The sequence below is a fragment of the Phaseolus vulgaris genome, chromosome 4 (assembly GCF_051622355.1).
Source record: "Phaseolus vulgaris cultivar YP4 chromosome 4, ASM5162235v1, whole genome shotgun sequence".
Classification (NCBI taxonomy): domain Eukaryota; kingdom Viridiplantae; phylum Streptophyta; class Magnoliopsida; order Fabales; family Fabaceae; genus Phaseolus; species Phaseolus vulgaris.
In genome coordinates this window covers 45,846,720-45,864,708 of record NC_143501.1, presented here as the reverse complement: position 1 = coordinate 45,864,708, position 17,989 = coordinate 45,846,720, and the positions used below count along the sequence as shown (strand labels likewise).

Here is a 17,989-nt window from a genome sequence, read left to right as displayed (position 1 = left end):
AGTATGCAAAATAATGAAATGAAATATTTCTCAAATGAGAACTATAAATGTATATATTTTTTTCTGTCACAATATTAATTCGTACACAACAATTCAATGTGTCTTCTATCATACCCTGTTTGCCTTTGCAAATTTACAAGTGGATTACGTCAGTGTTGTGGAACTCCCGTGGAATGCAATAAAAGTATTTTCTGTGACGTGTATATCTAGTTCCATTTTGATCTTCTAACCCCTAAAAATATACAACTCATCAATGAAACAATACCTAATATCCCACGTTCTTATTTTTGAATGGCACTAATTTCTGATATGGTAAAAAAATCAGTAACAAATATCTAAGCATTCTGGCATTTACTTTGTCTATATTTCTCATGGTCCTCGCATCTTCTCAACAATGTTCCTACCCTTTTCTTCAAAGTTCCGCTTCTTTTCTTCAAATTTCTCATGGTCCTCGCATCTTCTCAACAATGTTCCTACCCTTTTCTTCAAAGTTCCGCTTCTTTTCTTCAAATTTCTCACTCATCCTTTTTTTCAAATCAAGCATTCTTTCCTTTCTCCCAATTTTCCTTGGCCTTGAATCATCCTGTTCAATTGAACTATCCTGTTTGTCCAACACCTTGTTTCTGGGAGGTGATTCACTCACAGAAATATCCCCTATCTTCACCAATTCATTGCCTTCATGTGTATTGTCGTTGTGCGATAAAGTAGTTCCAGGTTCTTGCAAATCTCTTGTTTCTTGTGATTTGGCATTCTCTAAAAAGGGTCTTGTCAGCTCTTCCGAACTTTTGCTGCTCCTTAATGCTAATGCACAAGAGGAAATTGGTGGAAACGCCACAGAATCTGATTTCCTAGCTGGTTCCTGACTAGATTTGGTACACTTAGGTGGTTTATGTGGTTTGAAATCTGGACTATCAATTAAGGCCTTTGAGTTAGCTTTCAATCCACCAGAAGGTTGATTATTGGTATCAACTGAGGTTGAAGTCTCGTTTCCTGATTCGTGGCGGATCCATATAAACGGAGCAACACTCTTGGGAACCCAATCATCCTTTTCAGCTAGCATCCATGAAATGCATATACTTTCACAATTTGGGAGCACTAAAGTATCCCGGATGGCTGCCTGCAGGAGAGAACATAAATTAAGTTTGCAAGTGAAAATGTTGTAATCCTTTATATCGAGAACTACAATAGATTACAACAGAGAAAACACGAAAAGAGATCATAATAATTGTGATATTTGAGACATTGGTCTAAAGGTGTAGTGTAGGTGCCCACTCACGGATTTAACTGATCCGGAATTAGTGTAGGTTACACAGAATAATTTATTTACTAAAACCTGTGGATAGTGTTATTTGTTGAGAAACAGAGAGAGAACCAAGTGTATCAAAAACAAATACTAACAAATCCAAATTTCTATGGCCACATACTCCGACAGAATGGAAGTCACTCCAGACAAAAAAAAATGGGCACTTGAAAGGGAGGTCGGCTAAACTGACAGAAAGAGCATAAAGAATTTGCCCTTATATTATCTCCCGAAGAAATTCTCCTCTTTGAACATAGTAAGTTAGTAACCAATACTGGAAGTGCATATGATCTATTTGTACAAAGATTTACCAAGAACATGGAAATGAACAACATAAAGCTTGGAACCCACAAATAACATCTGAAGGGAAAGAGTAATTCTTCATCAACATCCAGTAATAACTAAATGAGTAGAGAACTAGCATACCTTGAGCCGATTGACCATAAACATAGCTATGTGTGAATTAGTTATCTTGCGTTCTCCAACAAATGATTCCAAGCTGAAGTCTATATCAGGCATAAATGTGAAACCAAACCACAGTTGATCAGAGGGAGGTGGCTTTATCTGCAAACGCAATGTCCCTTTGAGGGATGCTATCCTTACTCCCAAGGTGAGAGGAACCTTTTCATAATGAATAATCCGTTAACTTGAGAATAACACAGCTTAAACTATTTATAAGTGTACAATAGATAAAATGGCATAAAATCTATGCATTATTATAAAATATAAATTAGTAATAACATCTATGCATTATTAAATACTTAAATGTGTCTCGATGTGCATCTAATTGGCTTGAAAATGCTCCAAGACAAGATTCACATCATTCTTCTCCTGATAGCTTATTGTTAGAGATGGAAAAAAGAAATCTCATATTTTACCTAAAAGGCTTAGATTTTTGGCACAATAATTTTAGCACAATCCATTTAATAAAAAGTTGGATTTTACCACAAGGTAGGCGAGCCAGTGCGTTGTCCTTCAGGGCTGCAGGGTTATTAGGGTTCTAATATAAAAATCATTTATGTATCTTTTCCTAAAAGCTGAAGCTTTCAGCAGAATTGAATTAAATTTATAATTGTTGTAATTAAATATGTGAACTGACTTTAGTTAAATCCAAATGAACATTGATTATTGGGCTCCCTTTTTTCCAGTTTAGAGACTCGCTGGATTTTCATAACACTAACTTATACAATTATAAACTAATGCTAACATGCTATTTTCATAACATTTCACCATATAATAAATTTTATATGCATGACAAAAAAGAGTACTTTCGATAAGAACCCATGCAGTCCGAATTTCTACAGTCATGATTTGCAGAGATATGCTATTGTGAGTAAGCCAAAGCAAAAAAAAAGTAGAGCAAAGAATAATTCAACAGGGTTTCACAAAGCATATGCAGACATCACATCTAGTTTCATATCAGTCAAAATCTCCTTTGAGATTAATTTTTAATGGAAAAAAAGCATATCATATCATGTTTCTAGAAAAAGTTTACAAACAGAAGATATTTATCTGACAGAATTACAATAGGCAAGGCCAGTGTAATAATATGAAAAAGGATCTGAGCATGAGCTTGGAAAACCTCAGCAGCTTACTGTAACTTGCCTAAAAATGAAGCCATTGCCCATCAACAGAACAGAACCAAAGAACAAGACTGTGCATTAAATAAACATGATAAGAGAAACTAAACACGAATTTAGCTAAACTATCCTTAAACTACAAAGAGAAAGAAAGTATATATATCTTTAGCCCTGGACAGAGAACCACACTTCATAGCTCATACAAGCACAACCACACTACATAATAATGAAGCAGACTCCTAATAATTAAAGAACAACTGAAAATTTGAAGTGGGAATAATAACAATGTGCTACCTGTGAAACATGCTTGGCAACAGAATTTAACAGAGACTTCCATCTTGATCCCTGAGACGAGGAAGATGTACTCTGCTTAGAGCTCTTAGGCACATCTGAAAAGCACAGACTAGAATTCTCAATATGAATGCTTTTATTGAAAATCCTACATTGACTAGCAATATGACCAAAATAATATATGTAAGTGGAAGGTAACCATTCTCATGAGCTAACTTTTGCAATTCAGTTATACCCGAACCCAAATTCTAAGATCTTTATATAACAATATCTAGCTACAATAAAAACTTCAACATCGCCCAACCCACACACAAATCAATTTTGGAAATTCATCATCCCTTGGAGAAAAGGACTAGAAAGGGCTGATAGGATATCCTATAGGAAAACACAAAATATTAAAATAACCACTGTTTCATTACTCCTAAAAATATAAAAAAAGATTTAGTACTGTAAGCAGACACCATAGTCCATAGATACAATGTAGAGATACTATAGGAATTTGGAAGGCACCTTCCGTCAACCTTGTATATCTTGTATATCAAGATGCAAATTAAAGTATAATACATATGCATGGATTATCGTATAAAGTGATGTGACCTTAGATGACTAACTGATTGGACATCTAATTAAGCAACCAAACAAGATTAAGAGTATATCCTCCTTCAGTGATGATGTAGAAACAGTAGTGCAAGAACAGTCAAAAGAAGTTTCATTATAGGATATGTCCAAAACTTTCAAAAACCCAGTCTTTAAAAGCTAAGTTATTAGAATGAGACCCATGAATGGTTTAGTATTCAAACATGCCAACCAGACAAGAGCCATCATTTGAACTTGAGATGTGGACAATGCACAAGCAAAAGCTCACTTTATCTTGTGAAGAAATAAAATTTAATATAATGAATAGGAAAGACATGGATTGAAATCCTGATCATTTGATTTTAAAGGATTTAATACCATGCCCAAGATACACTATTTTAAAAGCTAAAGATGTTTTGTAGAGTTTAGGGTTTAGGGTAGAGGCCCATAAATGGTTTTATATCTGAACAAAAGCTACTACCATGGTCCTCATTAATTCCATTTTTATGGGGAAAGAAATCCAGTATAATTTCACCAAACCATTACATATAGAAATTGCACAAATAGTTGCATTTGTTAGGACAATGTACTAACGAATAATACACTCACCATCTCCTTTTGGCTCTTGTAAATCATTCATTCCTTCTGCAAGATTCAATTGCTCACCCAAATATTCAAATCCTTCAAGAAAATCTGATGGGACAGCCCCATCATTACTTGATTCCGGATTTGAGTCCTCTGCTCTTTCCCTTTCGAGCTCTAGTTCTCCTACTTCAAGTCTTGTTTCAATCTCTAACAATGCACCACCAGAATATTCAATGTCAACTTCTAAGGCACACACCTCACTCATTTCCATTGGAAGAACCCTCATTCGAATTATACAGGGTGGAACATTTCCCATGTTGATTTCTGTACAGACTACTTCCCCTACATAACTGGGAGTTCTCATGTTTCCCAATGTCCTCTGTAAAAATAATAGAAAAGAGCAACAGTTATCTAACAGAGACCAAAACAGAATGACGTTTCAGCATGTGTCTGCGTGTATATAAAAGTGAGAAGGGCTTAATTTATTCTTTTAATCTAATGATTCTAAAAAGCAACACACCTTTAACATCCCTCTTACATACATACATACACACACATACATATATATGTACATAAATGCAAAATTAATATTATCATAAGGGAACATTTGTTACCTGAATCCTTTCTTGGATGGATTTCTTTATTCGCACATTTTCTTTTACATCAAAGAAGAGTCGGGAAACCAACAAATTCCAACACAATGTTCCTTCGTCAATACCTAACTTTTCATTTGTGTCCGCATCAGAGAATTGACTCTGGCTTGTTGAACGAGATATGGTTGAAGATGATGGTGCAGCATTCTCTAACAAGGGAAGTTTTAGATGGTTTGCTGCTGGAGTAGATTTCATGAAAGCAGTGGCTAAAACTGCATCTTGACAACTGCGAAGCCTATCCGTGCTCTTTCTTTCTTCACGGCCTGACAATGAAGTCCAAGCTGATTTATTTTCCACGCCAACTTTGGAAGATTTTTTTGTAAGTTTTTTCAAAAATTGACGAACCTTAGAACCCCCATCAGGCTTACTGGCCCTTTCTATTGCATCAGCAATTGATCCTCCCGATGGTTTCATATGAGAATGATATTCAGTATCTAATGATGTCAAATAACTACGAAAGTCATCTTGCAACTGGGCAAACCACTCGTGCTTTTCTTTTTTATCAGAAGAAGCCAGACGGAGGGCCTTACACCATGCTTCTTTTTCACATGCAGTCTCAAGATATATGTACAAAGTCTTGCTTCGATGGTAGATGACAGACGTCTTGGCTTCCACTTTGATGGGGTACTTTTTCGCCCTATACGAGTCATTACATTGAAGCACCTAATTTCTTCAGTAAATAAGCAAGAATATAAAATATATCTATCCATTATCTTTTGAAGTAAGACACCCATAAGTCAAGAAATAACAAGTTACTTCATCAGGAGAGGAGTGCTAGCAAAACACCATATCATTTTTAAGAATTATTAAGAACCAAAAATAGGAGAGAGAAACATTAAATAAAATGTGGGACATACAAAAATTGTGATTTCCAACAAACTCCGGATAATAGATGAGAGTGTGTTAAAAAATAACATGTTAGGATGTATGCAGGGCAGAAAGGAATTGAGACTTCTCCATTTTAAATTTATTAACAGGAAAAGTTCAAAATAATTTTTTTAAACTGTGATCCTATGTTGAATCAAAATGATGGGCATTTCAATATGTATCCCACTGAAAGGATAAAAAAAATTGTTGTATAAGAGGAACTATGAATCTAACATAGTCTATTTCACAATCATGTTTCTGCAAATTATGCACTAGCACTGATTTGACATGTATTATACCTTTGTTTTTAAATAAACTTTATACCAACTACAGCTTCTACCCAGTTCCCACTATTCAGAATAAGGTAATGGCTAGAGCAAGTCTCATACTAGTACAAACCCAACCCAGAAACACTCCTAACATGAGAACAATTGTAACTATAACATTGTAAATTACTTCCCCTCAAAATGGCATCTTCTCCCAGTTTGCATGCAACATATAAACACACTTATCTAAAGAAGGGAACTTCAAAAACATAATGTAACCAACCATGAAGTGAAGTCATATGCCGATAAAAAAAATGAAGTGAAGTCATATAATGCAGGCAGTTAACCCAAATGGAACCAAACCAACACCACCATCACGACAGCAAAGTCTTGGTATCCAATTAGGTGATGTCGGCTACAAGGATCACACAGTGGATGAAAACAAAAGTGTGGCTCCCTCCCACTTAACATTACAAATTACCATTTTTTTGAAGGAAGACTTGTAGCTGAAACAGCTTCCACTGAGCACCCCTTAAGCTGAATGGCGGTGTGAAAGCCATCAGCATCTGTGATCACAAGTGACTGCCCATTGATTTTCCCATACTTCCTAACCGGAGTCACCTCCATCACATCTTTCTTCTTCTTCTGTTCTTTTGACTGTTTCTCTACCCAAAATTTTGAAACCTTGTCAGGCTCCAAAACCCAAACTACACCCTGAAGATGAAAGAACACAAAAAGCCAAACCCGAACACATCAACAAATTAAGACCCCCAAAATAACCAAACACAAAACTAAAGAAACAGATATCATTGGAAACCAGAAAGTCACCTCCTTTTTTAGCAACTGCTGATTGGAATCACTTTGAGAACCATCCAGCTGCGTTTTTGACGCGATTTTCGCTTGGTCTCTGCTGATCCTTCTATCCAACCGTTTTACCACCCACAACAACCCAAGAGCTTCCGCGGCCACAACCACCACCACCCCAAGAATAAACCCAAGGAGAATCAAAGCGAAAACAATAATCATTTCACACCTCAATTGTTCAATTTTCTTGAATCAGAGAAAACAGGAACGAACCAAAGTGAGCAAAATGGGACCGACCCAGATGGGGTAATCGAAGGAAAAGCGGGTAGAAGAGATGCCCAGATGCTCAAAATGGAAGCTTCCAAAGGAATTTAATGTCGAACACAGTGGCAAGCAATGATACTTTTCTTCCTTAACGGTTATATATATATAGAGAGAGAGAGAGAGGAAGTGAAAGCGCGTTCGTGTTAGTTTGTTTGGGGGAAAACAACAACGGCAAACGTGAGAATAACGGTGAGAAAAAAAGGACAGAGATGAAGGGATTTCCTTAGTAAAAAAATGGGGGTTTTGTGTTTTTTCAGAATTTGTGTTGTGTTCATGCAGAGAAGGAAGAGTGGGAGTTGAAGAAACTGAAATTGTTATGAAGCATTGCAGTGGGTAACCATTTTATGGACACCAAATGAATCAAAGTTGAGTTCTTCATTCTTCATTCTTCATTCTTCATGTGGGATTCTGTGATCGTAATATTTGTCTTTTGGCCACACCTTTTAACCATTTTTCTTTCACCTTGGATGATGAACATCACATGTTTCTCACAAATCTCTAATTTTACCATGAATTTTCGAATGATTTTGAAATGGAGAATATAATTGCAAAATAAATAAATAAATAAATTATTCTTATTTTGAAAATTCTATTACGCATTTTTTATTTTATTTTTTATTTTTTCTGTATTTTACCATTCATTTTGGTGATGGTAATAAAGAATCCATTAAGAGATTAATTCATATTATATAGAGGGACGTATAAATAATCTTATAAAGTGTGAATAAAAGTTTTTTAATCACTATATTAATACATTGATAATTTATATCATGCACAAGTGGGAATTGAAAAAGTTGAAGAAAAATGTGTATAAAAACCAACACATAGATGAACAAAATGATGATGAAATGGTTTTTATAGTATTATTGATTATAGTGTTTATATATTATTTTTTTACAATTTTTCTTCATGAACTGTTTAAACAGATATTCCTAAATATTGAATCATTTTATTATATTTGCCGTCTTCATATATAATTTGTCTTTTTAAAATTTCTAGTGAACTTATTGGACATGATAATGGTTAAAAACTTCAAACTCTGATTTTTAAAAAGATAGTCATATTTTATTCTTAAATTATGTATTTAGTAAATGACATTTTAAGTATTACTCTTTCAAGGGAAAAAAAATCAGATTTAGTCTTTTTTTGTCACTTTAGAAATTGGTCCATGAAAAAAAATAATTCAAACCTTTAGTTTCAGAATCATCTATTATTATAGAATGGTCTTAATTGTCATGTTCTTTCTTAATTCCATCAATTTAAGGTAATAATCATTAATCAAATGAAATCATCTTCAAACTATAATTGGAAATAGACTCTTTGGAAGTAAAAGTTACCTTTTCAAAATCTATTTGTAAAAAGATGCTTTTGGAACTGCATGAAGTTGGTTTCTTGAGAGGGTAGGTTCTAAAGAATTAAATCAATTTAGTTTAATTAAAATTTTCCATATTGAAAAAGTGTCTTAAATGAATGTCTTACAAAAATTAGCTTAAATGAAGTGTGTTTTAACTATGAAAGAGATTAAATCTTAAAATACAAAATAAAAAATAGTTCACAACTATAAAACTGAGACACTTTTCTTAAATGGTGTGTCGGTGTCGGATACTCATATTAGACACCGACACTCGTATGACACTTGTAGGACACGTATCCATGAAGTGTTCAATTCAAAAAGTATTTGTTCGATTTCTGATAATTTTAGTACGGTTCTAACACAATTTAAAAAAAATATTAATTTTCTAAAAACTCAAACTTATTGTATAAATTTTTATTATGATTATAAAAATAAGAAACAAATCATTTTGAACCAGTCATAAAAAACATTTTTCTGCTCCAAAAAATAATTTGCAACATACTTGTGCATATAAATCTTTATCGTCAATTTATATAATTCATAATTATATAATATATAGATTTGTATCATTGTGTCCTACATTTTAGATATTATACGTATATTTATGTTTGTATCCGTATCGTATCAATATCCGTATCAGTACTACATAGTTTCACAAACAAAAGTGAAACAAATGCATTTCAAAAAAAGTGAGGAGAGGGGAGGATAATTAGTATGACTTTCATTGCATGAAATTCATTTGAATAATGTACCTTTTATATAGGTTTTGAACGTATTAAGGTTTTATTTTAATTTATTATGTTTACAATGTCATCTTATCACAAATAATAACTTATGATAAGTTTCTTAACTTTTAATAGTGTTTGGATGAAAATATAAAAAAAAACATTGAATTCTAATATTAATTCAATATTAATATTAAATGTTTCATATGCATGGATGTTGTAATAATATTTTCATTGAATGTCATTTTAAATAATATTATTATTCATATCAATATTAAATATTTGAATAAATAATATACACACAAGTGTATAAAGCTATTTTTATAGTCATTCAATTACACTCATTCTTATAATACATTTATAAACTTTAAAAACACTAATTTGAATTTATGTTTAACTTAGTCATACAAAGTCAATTTGTAAAATATATTATAAAATTGAGCAATAATCAATAACAATTTGATAACAAGTGCTCAATAAACCCATCAATAATTGTTAGGATAATTTTTTTATAACTAATGATACATGTGTATTGGCACTAACCCCATAAATGGAAGGGTGATTTTTTTATTTTTTTAACTTTGTTGTTTATAAAAGAAATACATTTTTTTCAAACATAACTTTTATTATTTTAAAATTAAAATATTAAAACTCATATTTCTATATCTTTATTTATTATTCTATTATAAACCCACTAAAATATACTGGTGCTATGTGTCATTTGGATTTCATTTAGTATTTGAGCTATTTATCTATTTAACTCAGCAAATCCTAATAATACTTCTAAGTAAATGAAACAGAATAAAGAAATTGTTAAATATAAATCAATTTTAATGATAAAAAACAATTAATATTATTTTATAGATTAAAAAATTATTAATATAAAGTAATTTTTATTATTAATAAATGTTATAAATTCGTTTTTAAATGAGTAATTAATAATTAGTTATCAACTTTAGAATATAAAATAATTATTAATTAAATAATAATTTAAAAATTAATTTAAATTTTTTATTAATAATAAAAAATTTAATATCAATATTTTTTTTAATTTCTTTAACATAGTATCTATTTTAGTTGTTAATATAATATATATTTTTAAGTTGATTTCTATTTAATATTTTTTTTTAATAAAAATTGTTTTATGAATATAAAACCATATTTTGTCTATCAAAACTAAAGTAAGATATCATTTTTCCATGCAAGAATAAAGCCAAATAACTGAAATTACTTATAAAGGAATAATAACAATTTACTGATCATAAAGATCACCCTTTCTCCATCAAATAAATATTATTTTATAAAAAAATATTTTCTGAATAAAAAATCTATCCAAACATTTTGTAAGAAGGGGACAAAAAAAAGTTAGTCTTTTCACATGCACCAAACTGAATAACTGAAGTCACTTACTTTTGATAAAATGGAATATGAAACTATTAAACAAAAAAACAACAACAATCAAACTCCAATTTCAACCATGTAATGATAGTGACAATAAGCATCGCATTTTGAAAAAGAGACAAAACGCTAAGTTGAGGGATATATGTATTATAATAAACTAAATTCTAGAATTAGGGGTATGCAATATGGGCTGCCCCGCCCCGCATAGGTCCCCCGCACTTGGCCCACAAAAAGCGGGTCGGGTTGGCCTGTCCCGCATAAAATTTGCGGGCTGATTTTTTTAACCCGCCCTGCATAAGGGTTGGTCCGCAGGTCTGCGGGCCAACCCGCATAAAAAATATTTATTAAATACAAATTTTGAATTTTTTTTATTTAAATGCATTAGGTAAATGGTTTCATAATATTATTTTTATGAAACATGCGTAATAACATGTTATTAAAAATTTTGGAATGTAAAATATGAGACTAGATGAAGAAAATATAGGGGTGTAGAAAAAAATTTATACATTTTAAAGTTATGCGGACCAACTCGCCCCGTCCTGCACTTGGCCCGCGCGAGCTGCGGATTATGCGGGGTGGGCCTAAGCGGGTCAGCGGGTTGAAATAAGCAACTCGCCCCGTGTTTTTCTGCAGCGGGTCGCGGACCCGCCCGCACAGCCCGCCCCACTTTGTCACCCTTATCTAGAATAGAGTGAAATATATATATATATATGTAAAAATTGTGAAAAAAATTAACTTAATTCTCTAAAAAATTTATTCCGAATTCAGTATGTAAATATCATTGCATTAGAGATGTTATTTCTTTCCATATTTTGAAAGTGTTTGTTTGATGTTAAATCCTAAATAGTATGATATAAGGACTCGTTTTTGTACTCTAATATAAAATGTGTGAATAAATTAAAAAGAGAAAATTTAAATTTATTTGTGTCTAAGTTTTAGTCTATTTAATTATATATTTAAAATATGTATAATATGTATGTAGATTAATTTTAGATTTTTATTAGAGGGTGGTGGTAGGTTATGCTTAAGTTAAAAAGTAAGAATAGTATTTGAGGGGTGTGGAAAATAAAAAATAAGTTTGAATTTTGCTTTCGACTTTAGAAAAAAAAAATAGAAAGGAGATAAGTTTTGTAAAATGGAGGGTGTAAATGGTGATTAGGAAACTCCTTTTTTTTAATTGTACCAAAATAATTTTCTTCTTCTTCTTTTTTCTTCCTTCCTCATTCTTGTTTCTCCAAAACTTCATAACCTAAATCCCCATTGTTTTTATTTATGACCATTCATTTTTCAAACTAAATTATGCAAAAAAATCCATCACAAAAATTGGTTTTGGTTAATCTTCTTCTCCTCTCTACTATGCATGACTTTAGATTTATGGTTATACAAATTTTTGGTTTAAATTTAAGCTTGATTTTGGTGTATTTGATGGTTAAGATTTGAAATTTAAGGTGTTTAAGGAACTCTTATGGTGCTATGTTTGATCATCTTCTTCAACCATTGTACTCTTCAATGGGAGCTATTTTTGTTCTAAATTTTAATTTATGTTATATTTAATAATTTAACTTTATATAAAGTTGAGTTAATTTCATGCAAAGGATGTAAATATCTAATTAGTAATATTTGTTATTTTGTTTGAATTGAGAAGTTTGGCCGATGATTGATGAGTTAAGACATTGTAGTTTTTCTTAAGTTAATAACCTTACTAGTATTTAATGGTTAATTTTAAGACTAAAATTTTAAGTAAATGTGTAAAGAAACATAAATATTGAATTCTAAACCTAAAGATAGATTAGATTGTGATTCTAACTTTGACTATTAATTTTGATTTTCAATGTAATGTAATAAATTTATGATTCTTTTGAACTTAGTTTAGATAGTAAATTTTATTATCCCTAGCTTGTTATAAGGACGGGTATTTAATTGAAGAAGTTAAACAACTTTTAGTAGCACTCTTCATTTTAAGTATTGAGATAAAGTAAATTTTGGTTTGTCAGTTGTGTAAGAGTTATCTTAGTGAATATTTTGTAATAATCTAAAATTTAGATGTAAGTAAATGTCATTTTTTTATTATCATCTCTAATTTAGTAATTAAAAATAATATTTGGAATTTTGGGACCTTGTTCAAATGAGTTGATGACTTACAAGTGATACATTGTGTCACTCAAACTATATGAGTTGTATTTTAAGCGACTAAAACATCATTCTCCTATTTGCTTTTCCATCTAGTCTTTAAAGTTGAATCTCCTTGGTTGGATTATTTAGGTTGAGTATTAATTATTCTATTATTTATATTTATGATATATTTATTTAGCCAAATAACTGAAAAGTCACTCATATTCAATGAGATGTTGATAAGTGTCATATTTCAATAAAATTTTAAATTAAAAGATAGACGCTTATGATTTTTTATTGATAAAGTAACTATAATTCAACCCCTAATTTAGGAACTTAAACCTTTTTTTACATATTTTGTGATTATAAGATGATTAAGAACGATCAATTCCCATAATTGTATTAATTTCATGATTTTAAGGGAAAATGGAGATGAAAGAGCTAAAGGAGAATGGACAAGATGAAAACGGAAAGTTGGAACATTGAAAACTCATTCAAAACTCGCCTAAACTCGCCAAGCAAGATCACTCCAGAGGAACTTGCCCAAGCGAGTTTGACTAAACGAGTTCACTCCAGAGAAGTTGGGTTTTTTCTCATCAAACTCGCTTAAGCGAGATGTCACTTAGCTCAAACCCAACTAGGTTAAAGAAGAGGCATGAGGAATAACCCTAAACATCATTGGGAGAATAGAAAGAGATAGAGAGATAGAAAATCCTAGAGGAGGCAACCTTCATGGAGAGACATCCTGGATCTTCTCTTTCTTGCTTTCCATGCTTGTAATGACAAACATGACTAATTTTTCCATTTGGGATTGAGAGTAGTCGGTTCAAACTCTTATGTATTGAGGTGATATTTATCTATAATATTTCAGTTATTGATTGATGATTGATATTATCATTTTATTCTCAAAGTTTAAATTATTCATAATTTTTATCCTTAGATCTGACTGGAACGTACTTTTAAGAATCTGACCTAAATGATAATGTTTAACCTATTTAAATGCTAAGAATATAATTTGAAATGTTAATCGTTTTATAACTTTATAACATCTCTTCATAATGATGAAGAGTTTTTATAAATATGTGAGAAATAAATATTTATGAGACTTTCTTACTAATTTTGTACGTGAGGAATCGATATGAATGATTTTTATATGTGCATCAATATCAATCAAGATTGAATATTATAATCTTTTGTAAAAATACATACTATCAATTGAATCAAATCAATCTTTTACTTTGCTTTATTTAATTTCTTGCAAATTCATCATATAGAACAATTTTTCCAACAAACTTTTATATATTATTTTATATTTAGTGAATATTATATTTAAGAATGCAATTGTTCCTTATGGGTTCGATATTTGTTCTTAGGGAGAATTCATTACTTCTGACATGGTACATTGACAGTAAAATAATCATCAAATGTGCGAGAAATTACCCTATTGTAGGAGTTTGTTAAATATAATCTATACCAAAAAAAGGTTGATTGTTAGTCTAACCATGTTTTATGACAAATATCAATCTCAAATTTGAACTTATTATTAGTCTTTTGAAAGGAATCAATTATTATATATCTATTGTTGATGAGTTCAATATTCTTTGATAGGATTGATATTTAATTATATTTATATTGATGTTAATTATTATATTTTTAATTGAATATTAGTCACTCTTGTGTTTTATTATGTTTTGTGATCTTGTTAAAATCATATTACGACACGAGAGGATATTATTCTACAAACAGGAAAACTTAAGGATAAATTAGAGTTAAGCCTAAATGTGCTCTAATTAGAATTTATTTGTTTAGTTTTTTCAATTTAAGAAATTGTCTCTTCCTCAGCTTTTCACTTAATTTTAGAATTATCTTTTTCATCCTATTCTTTCTTGTGTTCTTTGTTATTCATTCACGTGGAATTAATTTTTGAAGTTTAATTCATATAATCAAGATTACACAATTTGAATTACGTTTTGCACCAATTGTTTAAGCTACAAGTTTGTTTTTCTTCTCTCTAGTTTCGAATTTGTACTTTATGATACTAATTTATGCTCTAATTTTAAAAATTAATTTAATCTTAATTTAATAACTTGATATGAATTATATTGAATGATATTTTAATTTAATCCAATACTTTTGGTTCAAATACATTTTTCAATTAAATTAATTCATTGAATCAGATAATTGTTTAAACTTAGATTTGAAAAGTTAAAGAACTACTATAAAAGGAATAAATATTAAATATATTAATTGACCTTTTATTTTATGAATTTTATTTTCAAATCTTAGAATTTTTTTATCATGCGTTTCCAATTCCATTGCATTTCAATATTATTTCATTCTAAAACTCTCAAATAAATTTTTATAGTTGAATAATATATATATATATATATATAAATGTATAATATGTCCTTTGATAATTGACACAAGTTGTGTTCTACATAAAAAAAATTCTTATAGAAAACTTAAATGCTTTGAATTCAAAATGACAATGAATATCACCCAACTCATCACTAATTTAATAAGACAAATTGATATTTTGTAACATGTTAGCCTACTCTACCGTCTTACCTGACTCACCAACTTAATGGGTTAGAGACAAGACAAGGGTGTTAGTTTGCTTACTTGTTTTTAATTAAATAATAAAATATATATATATATATATATGTATTATTACATTACATGAATAGTAAAAATACGCAATGATAATAAAATTTAAATAATTGATATATTAAGTTGTAATTATTAATTATAAGAAAATAATATTTGATATATGTACCGAGAGGTTGCTAGGAATTAGGTCGAGCTTCTCAAGATTGACCAAGAAGAAGGAATTGAAAATGTTAACGCGATATTTCTGATTGTGCTATAAAAGTCAACGCGATATTTTTGATTGCGCTATAAATGCTAACGCGGTATTCTTGATTACGTATAAATATTATGCAATCATATCACTTGATTTGATGACCAGTTACCACAATACAAGAAATTAATGTTTGGAGGAATCGGAGGCAAGGGTCCAAGTCCATAAAGACCTATAAATAGATAACCACTCACAGGGAGTATCTCATCTCACTACATACATTTTTTTTTTTCATTTGATCAGCAAAGAATAAATAAAATAAAATGAAGAACTTTAGGAATGCTCCAACCCTTATACACAAAACAAAACCAATTTCCTTGCACCAACCAGCTAAGAATCCAACGGAACTTTCACCACATTACCCAAAATTACAATCCAAAACAAGAATCAGAGTCTCCAATAACATCAACCCAATATTCACTACATACATAATATTTGGTGCTCTTACTCAAAGTGTAATCGCAGGAGGAGACCATTGTCTCTCAAAAGGTTGCTTTGCTAAGAGTTCGAAGAAGGATCAACATGAGCTCATGCAATTGGACGAATGAGAGTTTGAAGGGAGACCACACATACCTCGGACCGGCGAGAACAATATATAATAATAATTTTTAATTTTTTCAATTAAAAATAATAATTAAATATGATTAATGGATTTTTAATATAAATATATATTAAAAATAAAAGGCAATAAATTTGTAAAAAAAAGTTAGTAGGAGACGGGTAAAAATTCAACCCAATTTTTTACACGCCGACAATCATGGCAAAATTGGCTGGATTACGCGTTTCGTAAACTTTTATTTACAAACTTCTTTTTTTCTATATGCATGATGACATTATATTGCTATACTATTTATTTTATTTGACTGCAATAAATTTTTCTTTCTCAAATTTGAGGTACTAATAACATTGATTATCCGAATTTAAAAAGTTTTAACTAATTTATTAAATATTTGATAATATAATAAACTAATTTAACAAAGTTTAAAGTTCCAAATAACTTTTTGACCTTCAACTAATTTTCACAAACGCAATCTGAAACTTGAAAAGTCTTAATCAAATCAAAGAGTAGATAGATAACATGAATGAGGGAGAAACAAGTGATAGTTGTTGTGTGGTTATGGGCCACAAATATTCTTGCCCAATAACGTAGTGCCATTTCCCTTACTCTTAATGACCAAGACAATTACCTTAATATATCATGTTGTTCCTCTTGTCTAGGTTTCATATTTAAGAAACTTGCATCAATAAAATCCACACACATGTCACTCTCAATGCTCCTACTCACATGGATTAATGTCTCCTTCCAATTTAACAATCTCCTCATCTTCTCAATCCTTGTGCTAGCCACCTAATTCAAAACATAGTAAGTAAAAATAAAATTTTGTAAATGTTAGATTCTTTTAACAAAATATACACATTTGATTTCTTAGGAATAAGAAGTTAGAAAAGTGAGTTTTTCATATATGATTTTGTTGGAGATCCAAGTGAACTAGAGATTATGAAATTTCATAATGTATAAATAAGTGTAAATCTTATCCTATAAGTCAGTTTTATAAGATTGAGTTAGACTTAAAATTTACTTTTTAATGTGGTATCAGAATCATTTAGAACATATCTTAGTTAGAGTTTGATGACCTTATCAGGCCACCGACTATCAGGTCGTAGGGGTGGCAAAGTGGGTCAGCCCGCCCCGCATACAAAATGCGGGCTGGTTTTCATGACCTGCGGGCTTGCGGGTCGGCTTGCTTTTTTTTTGTAGAAGAAAAAACAATTGAGTGTTGCAGAAACAACTAAAAGAAAAAAAATGCAAAATTAATTATTTATTATATTCTTTTTAGAAGTTTATTGTCTAATCCTACTAAGAGGTTGGAAACCAATGTTCATGAAACCAAGCTTAGAACAAACACAACAAAGGATTCAGGATATAAAATTTATGTATATATCTATACCAGTTACTTAATATAGAAAGTTTTTTTTAACGAGATTGATTCCCGTGTTTCATGCGCTCACAAAATATAAAATTAATTGTATGTCTTGTTAAATCATTGTCTCAATATAAAGGGATGATCACTTAAAAGGAACCTTCAAATTTTGTAAAAAATAGTTTAATCACACTGGATTTAATTAGAACCCTTAGTGTTGTAATGTAATGAACCACTATAGAATAAATTTTAAGAATTGATGAACAGAGAAAGTTATATTCTAGCAAGTCAAGTCAATTATTTTTTATTTTTTTTTTGCGGGCTAGCGGGCCAACCTGCCCCGCCCCACTGTTGGCCCATGCGGGTCGC

At 30.6% G+C, this 17,989-nt stretch overlaps 1 protein-coding gene across 2 annotated transcripts; it reads right to left on the bottom strand.

Moving 5' to 3' along the window:
- Window positions 1-14: 14 nt before the first annotated feature.
- On the bottom strand, window positions 15-7,722 carry LOC137837802 (uncharacterized). Of its 2 annotated transcripts, XM_068646937.2 has the most exons (7): window positions 6,947-7,722; window positions 6,600-6,832; window positions 4,947-5,622; window positions 4,357-4,711; window positions 3,175-3,269; window positions 1,727-1,921; window positions 15-1,117 (listed from the first exon to the last, which is right to left on the bottom strand). In XM_068646937.2, exons 1-7 carry the CDS (start codon window positions 7,142-7,144, stop codon window positions 443-445), a joined length of 2,427 nt encoding a protein of 808 aa, XP_068503038.2. In that variant the 5' UTR covers window positions 7,145-7,722; the 3' UTR covers window positions 15-442. The 2 variants fall into 2 exon arrangements, with proteins under 2 accessions (XP_068503038.2, XP_090157735.1); XM_090301609.1 differs by lacking the exons at window positions 6,600-6,832; window positions 6,947-7,722 and having other exon boundaries at window positions 4,947-5,248; window positions 5,331-5,469.
- Window positions 7,723-17,989: the final 10,267 nt, after the last annotated feature.